At 53.3% G+C, this 14,302-nt stretch overlaps 1 protein-coding gene across 2 annotated transcripts in view; it reads right to left on the reverse strand.

Moving 5' to 3' along the window:
- Positions 1–14,302, reverse strand: part of GNB1L (G protein subunit beta 1 like) — a 59,243-nt gene that overhangs the window by 8,956 nt on the left and 35,985 nt on the right. For both annotated transcript variants that reach the window (XM_040465103.1, XM_040465104.1), the window contains exons 5-6: positions 12,877–12,975; positions 7,802–8,017 (exon numbers count right to left, since the gene is read on the reverse strand). In XM_040465103.1, the coding sequence (XP_040321037.1) occupies positions 7,802–8,017; positions 12,877–12,975 (315 nt within the window). The remainder of the gene's footprint in view (positions 1–7,801; positions 8,018–12,876; positions 12,976–14,302) is intronic.

Genomic DNA, 14,302 nt, shown 5'->3' on the forward strand with positions numbered 1-14,302 from the left:
AAATATAAAGAGATGGACATTGGTTGAAAATAAGGGAGATGTGGGAAATGTGCCTTGAAAAGAGGAAACAGGAGAAAATTAATGCCACTTTATTAGCATCAGACCAAGCCGACCTCAAGACACCTGAAACTAATGTAACATTCATTGTGTGTCAACTATGCTTCAATTAAACAACTACAAAAAAAAGACGTGACAAGAGCTACAGAAGGATATTTCATGATGACCAATCAGCAGGATGTGGGAACCATCGTAAATGTGTGTAATGACAGCGCTTCAAAATTCATGAAGTAAAACAGACAGAACGAAACAGAGAAATAGGCACATTCACAGCCACACTCAATGATTCAAAGACCTTGCTCAGTAACTAGCAGAAAACCGGACAAAAAGATCAGTAGGGATATGGAAGACTTAAATGCTACCAACTACCTTGACCGAGGTCACGCTGACGGAACACCACCCACCAACTGCAGAACACACGCGTTCACCAAGATGTAGCATGTGCTGGGCCAAACACAAGCCTCAATAAATATCGAAATGTTGACATCATGCAAGTTCCTTCACTGACAGCAGAATTAAGCTAGATTAAAGATATCTACAAAATCAACAAATATTGGCAAATTAAATAATTTACTTCTAAGGAACAACTGGATCAAAGAAGAAATCACAAGAGAAAATAGAAAGTATTTTGAACTGAATAGGGGCACCTGGGTGGCTCAGTCAGTTGAGTGTCTGACTCTTGATTTCGGCTCAGGTCATGATCTTGAAATCTGTGGGTTAGAGCTGCATGTTGGACTCCATGCTGACAGCGCAGAGCCTGCTTAGGTTTCTCTCACCCCTTCTGTTTCTCCCCAACTTGCGCATGCGCTCTCTCTCCCTCTCAAAATAAATAAATGAACCAAAAAAAAAAAAAAAAGAAAAGAAAGAAAGAATTTTGAACTGCATAAAAATGAAGATACAGAAATCAAAATTTGTGGGACAAGACCCACAAAGGCTGGTGAGCTGGCTGGGAGCTGGCTTCCCCACAACCCAGTGAAGGGCCAGTACAAACCCACAGAAGCACCTAGAACTGTGGGCACCATCAGTGTGCAGATTCACACACTCAGAAGCTCCCAGTAAATGTTCCCTAACAGGTGGCTGTATCAGCTTCTGGAAGAAGTGCCTGAGGAGTGAGACTGCCTGGACAACATTTACGGTTATGAAACAGCAGCGATGAAATGCATTCCATGTGCAAAACCAGCTCTGTGAGAGAGATACCTACATCTGAAGAAAAGTTGAAGGCAAAAGATTAAAAAAAAAAAAAATCTACAGGGGCACCTGGGTGGCTCAGTTAGTGGAACATCCAACTTTGGCTCAGGCCATGATCCCACAGTGTGTGAGTTCAAGCCCTGCATCGGGCTCTCTGCTCTCAGTGCAGAGCCTACTTCAGATCCTCTGTCCCCGTCTCTCTCTGCCCATCCCCCGCTCACACACGCTCTCTTTCAAAAATAATTGCTTAAAAAATAATTTAAAAAATTTTAAAAGCTATAAAAAGAAGTAGTAAAGTCAGAAGAAATCTGGTATGAACCATATTAATAGTTGGCAAAATAGGCTTTTAGGCAAAAATCCTTTTCAGAGATAATGAGGTCACTAAAGTATAAAGCTTCATTTCCCTAGGAAGATGACCACTCTAAATCTGTATGTTCCTAAGCCAGCTTCAAAATGCAGAAGCAAAAATGTCTAGGATGCAGGAAAAATTACAGAGATGTGCCTCAGCATGAGGGTCTCCCTGCCGCTTCCAGAGGCGCCCAGTCCCGGGTGCCAGGACTGCCTCAGTGTGTGCAGGTACAGTTGCGCGTCTAGCAACGAGAGGCACTTCCTTCTCACATGTGGAATACTTATGTCAACTGGACCGGCCTCCACATTTCAAAGAGCTGATATCATTCAGACCTTATTCTCTGAACACACAGCATTAAGTTAGGAATTGAAAAATAAAAAAATAACTAGGGGGAAATATCAAACATTTGGAAACATAAATCTGATCAGCTCAGCAGGCAGAGAACAAATAAATATCGGGTCCACCCAAAAGTGAGCACTGCTGAAGATGGTGACATCTCCCAACATGGGACACAGCCAGAGGGTCACAGACAGACTTCAGCTGCTGTGGGGAATGGATGGCAGAGAATGAGTGGGCTCCATACCCAGTTCAAGTCAGAGAAACAGACCAAGCTCAGAGAACACCGGATGAAAAAAGGGAAAGATCAGAGCAGAAATGAAACAGAAAAAGACTTATAAAGATCAACAAAAAGGAGTGCCTGGAAGGCTCAGTCGGTTAACCATCCGACTTCAGCTCAGGTCACGATCTCATGGTTGTTGAGTTTGAGCCCCGCATCGGGCTCTCTGCAGTCAGCACAGAGCCTGAAGCCTGTTTCAGATTCTGTGTCTCCCTCTCTCTCTGCCCCTCCCCTGCTCATGCTCTGCCTCTCTCAAAAATAAACACTTAAAAAAATTAAAAAGAATTAAAAGGAAAACAAGTAAAGATCAACAAAGATAAGATTGATAAAGGATAAAAATGGAACCGTTTTGTAAATATAGCAGAAATCTAAACAATCGTTACAAATAAAAAAGGCAGTATGAAAATACCTTGGAGGTTTTTATGCTCATAGACAAATTAGTTCAAGAAGAAAATCAAGCCTTCCTTGCAAAGAAAATGCCTGCCCCAGTGGGACAGGCCAAGAGTGACCCATGGCCACTCACAAAACTGACCTCCTGCCAACTTATCCAGAGATCAGGAGAGGAGGGGACGCCTGGCTCCAGACTCTAGGGCTCCTGATACCCCGACACCATAAGCAGAGTGGGGTAACAAGAGAGGGGGTGAAACTTAGTCTACTGAGAGACAGACGGATGGTCCTGAACAACTCCGGCCCAGCACCACAGTGCGGAAATGGTCATGCTATGTAGTGGGTTATTTTAGCACTATATAGTTGTTTTAATATTATAAAAACCAAAAACATGCAATATATTAAATTAACTGACTTGAGAAGAAAAGCCTTGAGTCTGACAGCTCAACATCCATTCACAATCCCGATTCTTTCCCTGCTAGGAGTAGAATGGGGATCTGATGTGACGGGAACCTGCTAAAATCCCACAGCAAATGGGGTGTGCCATCCAACCCATGGCATGGCCAGGATCCTTGCCGTAGTCCCAGCCTCTACTTGGGATGTCCTGGGTTCCTAGCCAGTGCCATCAGCACATGGGCAGCTCTGCAGTGACCTGTCCAGGGACCTCCATGCCCACCCCGCATCTCCTGGTCAAGGGCCCCCTCCTGCTCTTCCAGGGCTCTGTCCAGTGCCTGGTTCTACAGTTCACGGACCGCAATTGCCAAGCCTGGCCTGCACTGGAGGACTGTGGGAGCCGAAGCCTCTGTGCAGGTGTGAGAAGGCAAATGCTATGTGTGCCTGCATGTGAGGGTGTGCATCTGCCTGAACCTCTCTCCATTCTCACGGACCAGACAGGGTGGCTGGGAATGAGGACTGATGACCATCACTGTCCCTCATACTTTGCTCTTCTGTGGACTTTGCCTTAAGCCAGTGGTTAGCCAGGGGATTCCTGGGCTCAGAGCCATGGACTCCCTGGAACCCACCTGGGGCCCTGCTTCCAGATTTCCTCCTTCATAGTCCATCTTCATGTGAATTTGTTAACAGGGGGAGTATTTCACAGAGAGATAAGGGATGCTTTCAAGTTTGCTCTCTGCTGATGAACACTGAGAGTCCAGGACAAATGGAAGAGGAATGTGAGTTTCCAGAGAGGCTCCTGAACTGGGGTTCTTACACATTGGAAGCTGGGTGCAGGGCAGAGAACACCTTCCATGCCAGTGTCGCCACCTAGAAGGGGCTAAGACACCCAGTGCTGCCCACGGGGGCAGGAGTGACTCTGGCCCTGAGGCAGAAGCACAAGGCAGGCTCCCCTGGCAGGAATGAAGAGAAGCAACTGCAAAAGCTTTGATGGGGACCTAAACCAAATGAGGCCAGTCCCTGTCCCAGGCTTGTATTCCAGAGGAGGAGGAGGAAGAGGAGGAGGGCGGCCCAACAGGGACTGTTTGTGGTGATGGTGGCCAGAGCTTTGTTGGTTCTGCTATGTTCCTGAGATGCATATGGTGGGTTGGGTTGTGTCCACAATTTTCTTGGTCTCGGGGCCCTCCAGTCTCCTTCCTACCTGTCCCACATGACCTGCTATTGATACTTTTGAGGAGAAGAAGGTCAGGGAGAAAGAGGGCAATGGCCACACAGCAGGACGGGAGGATGCCTGGCCAACCAGCTGCCGGTGCAATGCGGGGAAAGTGTGGTTGGTCTGATTCCTGGCCCAGGCTGCCTGGGGTTGGTGGGGGGGGGGGGTGCTTAATATTACTTAAAGGCCTAAAAATACTGCTGGCTGTAAATCAGTCCCTGCTTCAAGGCCATGGGCCCTGCCCAAGTGTGGAAGGAAGGAGCAGGTCTGCACACCACCTGTGTCTGACGACAGCCAAGGCCCAATCCCTTGGAGGCTGGAGGGAAAGCCACCTCTGGAAGGCAGGCGAGTGGCCCAGTGTCACCACGTGCTCCTGAGGCCATAGTGTCTGGATGAGAGTGGCTGAAGGCCCTTGGTCACTGCTGTGGCCCCTGGCCGCACCCATCCTGGATGAGGACCCTCTGGGAAGGATCCGTGGCCACTAGTGGCTCTCATAGCACATGACCTCAGGTGCCAGGAATGTGCACGCAGCAAAGCCGCCATCTGGTTCCCATTACCCACGCTCTGCTGCGGGAAACCTCATCTGCGTCTTTGCTCCCAGCGCCGGCCCGGGAGAGATTGATTTGGGCTCATTAGAGAGTCCAACAGCAGGCTGTGAGGTGAGGCACATCTGTGCCCACGTGGCTCAAGGACTAGGGCGGGCGGCCACATCGCAGGGCCAGCACGGTGTGCCGAGGGCCCTGGGGCGAGGATGCCTGTGGATGCCCATGGGTGCTGGCCCCTGATACTTCTTCCTCAGAGGCCTGTGCGTCACAACCTGAAAATTTCCAGGGCCTCTGGGGCCAACTCTGAAACTGATGTGCAGTTGTTTCTGGGTGAGGCGGCCGTTTTTAGCGACTGTGCTCAGCAGGAGAAGCGCTGTCCTCCTCCTTTGATGTGTACTACTGAGTGAGCCCCCCTAGCCTGGCGTGACACCATCGTGTAACCACCACGTCCATTCCACAATGCATGGCTCCCCTTCTGCTTTAACTTTCAAATTCATTAATAATCCCCTGTGCTTCAACTTTTCAATTCATCAGTATAATAAAAGTTCATCTCTGGACTGGAACATGCACCATAAATTTAAGTCTTAAGTTCCAGCAGCTGTTTCCCAAAAAAGCCAGCAGAAACCAGGCAGATCTGGGCCAGGTCAGCAGAAGGGGACCCTTCCAGAGGTCCAGGGGCTTGGGGCGGGGTTCTCAGGGAAGCCACTTGAGTCTTCAGCTCTTTGCAAGGTCAAGGCTCATGAAGTTCAAGCCACAACAGGATGGAGCACTGGACCCCACAGTGGGAAGGTGGGGGCACTGCCTGGTCCCCACCAGGCTCGAGAGGCAGAGAGAAGGGTATGAGGGAGAACTCCACTGCCCACCTGGCTGGGCTTGACACCCAGCAAGGTGACCTCCACTGCTGAGGACATGAAGACCCAGCACCAGAGTGGCTCTGCCCCATTCTTAAAGATGACAGCCGGGGTGCCTGAGTGTCTCAGTCGGTTAACTAACTCTGGATTTTGGCTCAGGTGGTAATCTCACGGTTCATGAATTTGAGCCCTGAGTTGGACTCTGTGTTGACAGTGTGGAGCCTACTTGGGATTCTCTCTCTCTTTCTCTCTATCTCTCTCTGCCCTCCGTGCACTCACACGCTCCTCTCGCTCTCAAACTTTAAAAAAAAAAAAGATGACAGTCATCATGAAACCATCATGAAGACATTCATTCCCATCCCCACCCAAGTCCACAATTTCAATGCCTTGGGACCCTCCTACCAGGATGGAGGCATGAGAAACTTGGTCCTTGACAGCCAGCTCGGGCCCCATTTGGAGGCTTGTCTAACCCTGCTTCCTGCAGGGCCTCCATGGACTCTGAGACAACATAAGGACAGAGGACAGATGGGTAGCTGGCTTTACAACAAGTCAGCCATGTGCTGACACAAGCCGGTGTGCTGACACAAGTCGGTCTGCTGGAGAGGAGTAATGCCAAGGAAGCATGAATGTGTGCCCTGTCCCCAAATGTGACATGTGACCCCCCCTTTCCCCTCTCTCTGGGCTCTGGCTGGCTGTTCCCCATCCTCGGGTCCCTGCTCAGGTCCCACCTGGAGAGATACCAGGACAGCATGTACAGTTCCAGCCCTGCTGCTCCTAGCTCTGATTTTCACCTCTGTTCTCTGATGGGACCACTCTTTTTAGGATGCCAGTTCCAACTCCAGCTTGGACATGAAAGGCCCCTCCCAGGTCCCACTCTGCTTGACTTCAGTGTTCCATCCTCGGGTCTCTCTATTATGGAGAATGGCCATTACCATTCTCTCTAGCACCCTCTCACCTTGCTCGTTCTCAGTTTCCCTTTCCCTCAGGACTTCTCACCCACCATGTGAAACCCCTGCCCCTGCTGTCCTCACTCTGTCCTGCCTTTGGGATGATCTGATGGCCATGTCCCACCCCTGGGTTGCACCCAGGACCCATGATACCTGCTAGGCACTGCAGTGTTGTGCCCTGATTTTCCTCAGGGGCCCACTCCTCTGCCCCAACTCATGTGCCTCAGGGGCTCGTTGGCCACTGCCCAGGGCCTCTTCCTCTGGCTGTGGGGGCCTGGGCTGGACAAGTGTGAGGTGAGGCAGGCTTGCCAGGCTGTGGACAAGGCTCTCCCATCTGGAGAGGGGCCTTAAGGAATGCCTTCATCCTCGGCCTCCTGTCTCCACCAAGCTACTGCAGAAGAGGGCAAACATGATCTCTAGTACTCTAGTGATAGCACCCAGGTGAGGCCAGGAGCCAAGCCTGCTGCTGCTTCTGCTGGCAGTCTCCCTGAGCGCCACACATCTCCCATGCAGGGCTCTGTTCCCCCACCAGACCTGGGTTTACGTCACTGCCCTTCCATGCAGCTTCCACTCGCAGCCCCCCGGGACCTGCCCTAGTGTGAGGCTTCCCGCCCGCCCTCCCCCCCATTCTACCCCCCAGGTTCCAAACAGGGCTGAGCGTGCAGGCTGGGCCACCACATGCTGAGCACCAGCCACAGGCCCAGACCTGGTCTCCCGGTGCTCCACGAGTCATGTGGGAAGGGAAAGTCCAGTGAGACATTATGGGAAGGTTTTCAGCACCGCCCCGCTCCGCCTTGAGGCCTCACACCCCTTCCTGGCTGTGGCCTCTGGCCGTGAGGAATGGCTTCCCTGGGGTTGGCTTACAGACTGCCCCGGGGGCGTGACTCCGTGGATTTCTCCACACTGGGTCGGTTTTTGTTGATTAATCAGTTCCTTACTGACCGAATTCCTCTGAGTTTTTGCAAATGGGCTTGCCTACTCCTGGACTCTACATGCCTTTTCTCTAGATGGACAAGACGTGACTGCTGTTAACCCAAGGTCTGAGAGAAACCCAAACCATGTGAACGGTTCACAAACGCCCACGCCCCCTTCTTCCTGCGCCGGCCCCGCGGACAGGCTGGCCTGCACCCCGCCTCGCAGTGATTAATTAGCCAGGGATCTGCAACAACTCCTCTTCATGCCTAAATATTGTTTCAGCCTATCAGACTGTTAGTGCAAAGCAGGATAAATGACACTTCGGGTCTGGCGCACTGACCTGCAGGGCCTGCTGCTCATCCAGGCTCCAGACAGCCAGCGCCTTCTCCGCAGAGCCCGAGACGCCCCTGGCCTTTTGGGAGTCAAAGTCAAAGCCCATGACGGGCTCTGTGTGGCAGGCGACACGGCTGCACACCTTCCGCTCAGAGACGTCCCACAGTGCCACTGATCCGTCCTCATAGCCGGCCAGGAGGAGTGGGCGGGGACTGGACTCGGCCTGCGGGGACAGCACAGCGGTCAGCTCCCAAAAGGTCCTGGTATGTTTTGGGGGAGAAGGGGCTCCAGAGATGGGTGAGCTCCCCCACTGGGCCTTGGGGGTGGCCCAGCCGGGGAGCTGTTTCCCGTGTTCCCCACACCGGCAGTAACAGTTCGGAGGTTCTGCGTGCCACTCTGATGGCCGGCACCATCGGCACAAAGCTGGCACGGGCCGGTGCTGGGGCACCCCGAGGACTCACCCTGGGGGGGGGGGGACAGAGCCTGGGATAGCCCAGCACGGCCCCCGCCTCACACTGCCATGCCACTGCTCGCCAGCCCGGGTGCTGCCGCTTCTTCATGTCTCCTTTCTGCAGGCTGAGACTTGTGGCCACCCCTTCGTGAGGCGGTCACCTGTCTAGAACTGCCAGCCAAAGGAAATCGCGAGCTCCATCTCAATGAAAAATGAACTTTCTGTGCTTTGTCAACGTCGCCGTGGAAGCCCCCCACCCCCCAGGCCTGGTGAGTCGCCAGGGCGCTGACTGGTGTGAGCCGAGCTCTGCCGGCCGGCCCTGAGCTATTGTGATGAATGAGGACGCAGGTCAGAGGGCTCCGCACCCTGGGCAGACGCCTCGTTTATCTAGCCTCGGCAACAACTCCAGGGGAGCACCGTGGGACTCCATGTCACCCCAGCACTGAAAGCGGCAGTCCCATGCTTGGTGCCCAGTCTCCAGCACAGGCGCCCAGGTTGCTCCTGGGACAAAGCACACGCCAGCCGATGCCTTTTGCTCTTCACTCATCTCTGCATTTCCTGCTAAGCTGCCTGGGGTTGGTGTCACTCCAAGTGTCAGAAATAACTGAGCACGTCCCCTCCCCAGTGAATTTTCCAAGGGCCAGGAGCTCAACTGAGCCTTAGGGAACTGACTAGGCTTGGCCCACAGCCCCTGGATGGTCAGTGGTGAGGATGGGGCCTTAGGGGCTGGTCAGAGAGAGGCTGCCTCCTGCATCACCTGCAACCTCCAGGATGGTCTACTGCAGGTCTCAAGGCTGGTGGTGAGGAGAGTGCCTGGGCCTCACTGGTCATGGGCCGACAAGGCCATGGAGGCCCTCCTTGTCCACCTGCTGGAGCTCCTTGTTACTGAGCTGCACGGGTGCTTCTATCTGCCCAGAGGGGCTCTGGGCCTGGATGCTGTACGCACCACACAGAGTGCCTCTCCACATTTAGAAGTGCTCAGAAAGGACAGGCTTGTGCAGCTGAGTAAGGTAACTGGGGTTAGCCAGAAGGCACGAGGACTTGTGTCTATCGAGTGGATACTACAACCTCAACACACGGAAACAAGGCTTTCTCCGTGTATCAGAAGGGGAAACTGAGGCTTCAGGGTGTGCTGTATGTCACTGGGGCCCTGGTTAGTGATGGGAGCCAGGGGGAGTCTGACACAGCCACTAAGACTTGCACACAGCACAGTGAATCCTCCCAGGCCGGAGCTAGTCTGGAGGACACCTCCTACATTTCCTCGGAAATGGCTTATACATTTTTTCTGATGATAATACATGTTCATACAAACAAAAACAGAAAGGCTTCCTAGTTTCACTTAGCCTGGGGCAGCCTGTGCTCCTCCCTGGGGCCTCTTGCATGGTGACTGCCTCCTGGCAGGCCCGACTGGGCAAGCAGTCAGGATATGGGCCCTGTGACCATGAACCCTGTGTGTGCACAGCATCTGGTGATGCCTGCCATGCAGGGGCCAAGGCTGGGAGCAGCTAAGCGTGGTCACTGGTTCCGTCTAACCTCCCATGCAAAGCCATGACAGTGTTGGTGTACTTTCCCTGTAGTTTTAAAATGGAGAAAAGCTCCATTTTGTTATCTTTCAAGTCAACTGATTGGAACTTATTTGTGAGGTATAAAATTGTTTACACCACTTTTCTCCAAGGATGGACAGACTACTTTAAGAAGCGGTCAGGCCCTCTGCTCTGGCATCCCCCTTTCAGGTAGCTGTACCTCCCCAGGCAGGGCCTCCCCTCATGAGCAGCCATATATATCTGGACTCAAGGAAGGGTGACAGCCAGGTGAGAACAGCCCAATGCTCTGCATGCCAACCAGGAACTCATGCCAACCTCCTAGACCAGATCTGCTGGACCCCACCCCACAGGCCAGGTCTGAGGAACTTACCTGGGGCCCACTTGGGTTTGTTCCCCTCAGGGCAGTGATCTGTCTTGTTGCCTGCTTTCCATCCACCCTGCTTCAGCCCAGTCTGCTCCTCCCCCAGGGATCTGCCACCCTCTGATCCCCTGGGTACATTCTTCCCTCATCTGGGGCTCCTCCCAGTGCCAACACACTGGCTTTGGTCTGTCTCTGTAGCTCAAGTCCACATGATGCCTGTGGTTTCTGGGTTCTGAGCATCCCAGCTAGTTCAGGGGCAGCATGCTACTCACCCACCTATCAAGGTACCACAGGGGGTCCAGATCAGAAGCCAGACTGACCTGCAGCGACTCACCTTGTTGTTGCCAAGGGTGACCAAATGCTGAGCTCCAGCCCTGATGGCTGCCGCCCCCCACCTGTGCTGCAGGGCCCCTGTGGCCCCCAGGGACAGACACCACAGGCAGGACAGTGGTCTCATGTCCTCCGACCTTTGGTGACAGGTTGCTCTCCACAGGACGAGGACCTGAAGTTTCTAAAAGGACTTGCTTTGTGTCCTGTCCTATCCTGTGCTGACTGGGTGGGACTCCAGTGGGCTGGGCAGGCCATGCCTACAGTACCTCCTGGGACCAGTCCTGTGGGAAGCTCCCAGCTCACTGGAGGGATCCCTAGGCCCAGGGGTCGGGAGCCTCTTAGAGCTACTGTGATGGATATTCCTGATCTTTTGTATGATGATCATCCTAACAATGCAAGTCAACAGCTTTAAAAAGCAAAACAAGGGGCGCCTGGGTGGCGCAGTCGGTTCAGCCGACTTCAGCCAGGTCACAATCTCGCGGTCCGTGAGTTCGAGCCCCGCGTCAGGCTCTGGGCTGATGGCTCAGAGCCTGGAGCCTGTTTCCGATTCTGTGTCTCCCTCTCTCTCTGCCCCTCCCCCGTTTATGCTCTGTCTCTCTCTGTCCCAAAAATAAATAAATGTTGAAAAAATAAAATAAAATAAAATAAAATAAAATAAAATAAAATAAAAAGCAAGAATACATCTGAATGTTTCAGTGAAAAATACGTCAGGCCATTCTGCCACACTCAGATTAATAAATTACAACCTGGGCCTTCAGGTTTGGAGAGGGGAAAAAAAAAGGACCTTTCAAATTAGTGTTGACTTTTTTTTTTTTTTTTTAAAAACAGAATGCCCTGCGTTGGATCTGTATCAACTAACAAAAACTCGATTTGTCCTTCTGTCAACTATATTAATTACCTTAACAAGTTTGTACATCCCATTTCTACACATTTTTCTGCTGGAATTTTTACATGATTACACAATGGCAGTGCTTCCAGGGCGCGGAATATGAGCGGATGCAGCCGGGATGTCCTCCCTAGGACCTGTGAGCACCACGCCAGGGCCCAAGGCGTCACGGCCTCGGGGTGTTCCCCGCCATATACCAGCTGGTGCCAGGAGCTCTGTCATTCAGGCACGCCTCTTGGAGCCCCCACAAACTCAGCTCCCCGTGGGCTTCTTTCTGAGAGATACAGCAGCAGCAGGACACCACAGGATCAGCTTGTCAGAGATTTCCAACTGGAAACAAATTCCAACTGGAATGTTCTCAGATAAGAAATTGCAAGGGGAAACCAATGGCAAGAAAGAGCAGGTCCCTGGAGGGTCAAAAAGCTTGAGGCAGGGTCTCTGGGGTGCCTGGCCCCCTGGGTCCTGTTGGTCCCACAGACACCTCCAAACTGCCCAACCCCATCTTATGAAAAGTTCAAATGAGCAGTGAGGCACGAGGCAGGAAATCACCTCCTCCTGATCTCCGGCAGGCTCAGGGTGGCTTCTCAGAAGGTGCTGCTGAACTGAACAGAGCTGGGAAAGTGCCTATAAACTGCACTCCCAGGCAAGCACTGGTCAATGACCTATTCACCACGGTTTCTACCATGGCCAAGATACTGCCTGGGTTCTTTCCAAGTGAGCACACCAGACCATTTGCTTTGCTGCCCCAAACACTAGCAGCCGTGAGGAGCAGAAACACACACTTTGAGCCACTACTGACCCCTGTGGGGGAGAGGAGGCTGTGCCTTGAGAAGAAATGAGGCCTCTGGTAGAGGTAAGTGGGTGGCCCCAGGAGGAATCCTCCCAGGCCTCAGGCTTGGAGCTCAAGCCAAAACCAGCACTCAGGCTTTCGACCCATTCCCCGGCCCCAGGCTTCGGCTGCCAGCCCCAGGAGATGCCTCCGGACTCTCTCTAATCAGAATAGTCAAGAAACAAGGAAATGGCTTAGACAATCAGAAACGCCAAGTGTGGCTGCAGGCAAAGACAACGTGTTAAAGCCCACTCTTGCCTCTATGAGGCAAAGAAGTAACACAAAGTAATCCCAAGCAGAGCAGGGGCCAGGCAGGCTTGCAGGGTTAGCCAGCACTTCCCTCCTAACCCCGTGCACAGTTGCAGGGCTGCGGACTGGTGTGCAGAGAGGAGCGGAGCTTAGCTGACCCAGCTGTCCCTCCTCACCGCATGGGCAGGGGGGCACCCTGTGGAGGACAGCACAAGCTAGGCCTGTCCTGGGCAGTTTGCACGAGTAGCAGCAGCGGCAGGAGGACAACAGGAGCTGGCTGGGATACCGAGGCTGCGGAAGGCAGTGTGTACATGTATTCCCAGGGGGCTAATTGTCCTTTGGTTTGACGATAAACCAAATCCTGAATGGGGCATGATTCACGGCCCGGAAGGCGTGGCTGGCAGGGCGTGGTTGGCGTGCGCTGGGCCTTACCTGCCACAGCTCCAGGCACATGGGCATGCCCGGCTTGGCATCTGCCTCCGGCTTCAGGGTGCACACTGACGTCTTGGATGGCATCTCCAGAATCTGAACCTGACAGTAAGAAAACAAGTTGATTTGGGCCGGCGCCAAGTCGAGCCTGTGCTATACAAACAAGAGACTTTTAAGGCGATTAGCCAAGGCTGCTGCGAGTTTCTGTCTGCTCCCCGTAGGAACCTGGGAGCCGAGCCTCCTAATTAGGCCGCACAGGCTCGTGGGCTTGGGCACTGCCGGGTGTTGCAAAACTCACGCGTCATTCCTGAGTGACCGGCATGTCCCTCTAACCAGCATCACCACCTGGCAGCCGCCTCCGGCCTCTCCCGATTTTACCTTTTCACTGAGTGGGAGGCTTGCTCGGCACTGACTCAGTTTGCCCATTCGCCTGATCTCTGCTTCCTTCTCTTTCCTGGTGTGGGTTTTCATGTGAACAACTCTGAACCATCACAGGAGCATCAAACGGTTTACAGAAGTTCCCTGTGTAGGGAACATGTGGAGACCACCAGTAAGCCTAGGAAATGAACATGGTGTGCACCAGTGGGAACTCTATTTGGAGCCTGGCCGTTCCCAGCACCCCTCACCTCTACACTGGGCATCACAGTGGTGTTTTGTGTCACCAGGCCCTCCTGCGCCTGGGCTGGAAGGTGTGCCTTTTTGGTCCACATAGCCAGGTCATACTCAGGCCCTGGCTCACCATTGACCTGACATGGGCCAGACTCTGCCCCACACCATCTGGAGGGGACAGCTGCAGCCACAAGGAGCAGGCTTGGGTGCTAGAGTACCACAGACCAGAATTGGGTCCCCAGCCATCTGCATCCCTAGTGTCTCACCTCCCTCATCCACCACACAGGGACAATGACGCCCCCTCCTGTGGTGCTTGGAAGTGGAGGCGATTCTGTGCAATGTAGGTCCACCACTCCATGGTGGGGAGGCTCCACTGTACAGATAATGTCACGACAACATGCAGTCATCACGGAGTCACACATAATCCCTTGTCAACAAGAGGATATCCTCCGGTTTGCAGATGAAGAATCTGAGGTGCAGAGGGGTTAGGGGCGTTGAAAGGACAGGTGGCCTGCTCTCTGATGCCTAGTGAACTGGAGGTGTGTGGGTCTGGGCTGGGCTGCTTCACTAAGCCACAAGGGAGAATGAGCCCAGGGTCTGGGATTAAGTCACGAGTATGAATTCCAGATCTGCTACATGCATGCTGGGTCCATGCAAGGGGACACCGCAGGCAGTGGTACCAGAAAGCCAGTGTACAGCCTGGTCCTCTCAGCTGCAGGCCCATGTGGGGGCGCCACCCCCACAGGCTGAGGCTGTGGGTACCTTTTGGGCAGGGCTCTCGCCAGAGGCCCACACTGTATCCTAACATACAGGTTCCCCC

The sequence above is a fragment of the Herpailurus yagouaroundi genome, unplaced genomic scaffold (assembly GCF_014898765.1).
Source record: "Herpailurus yagouaroundi ecotype Mexico unplaced genomic scaffold, PumYag 545, whole genome shotgun sequence".
NCBI lineage: Eukaryota > Metazoa > Chordata > Mammalia > Carnivora > Felidae > Herpailurus > Herpailurus yagouaroundi.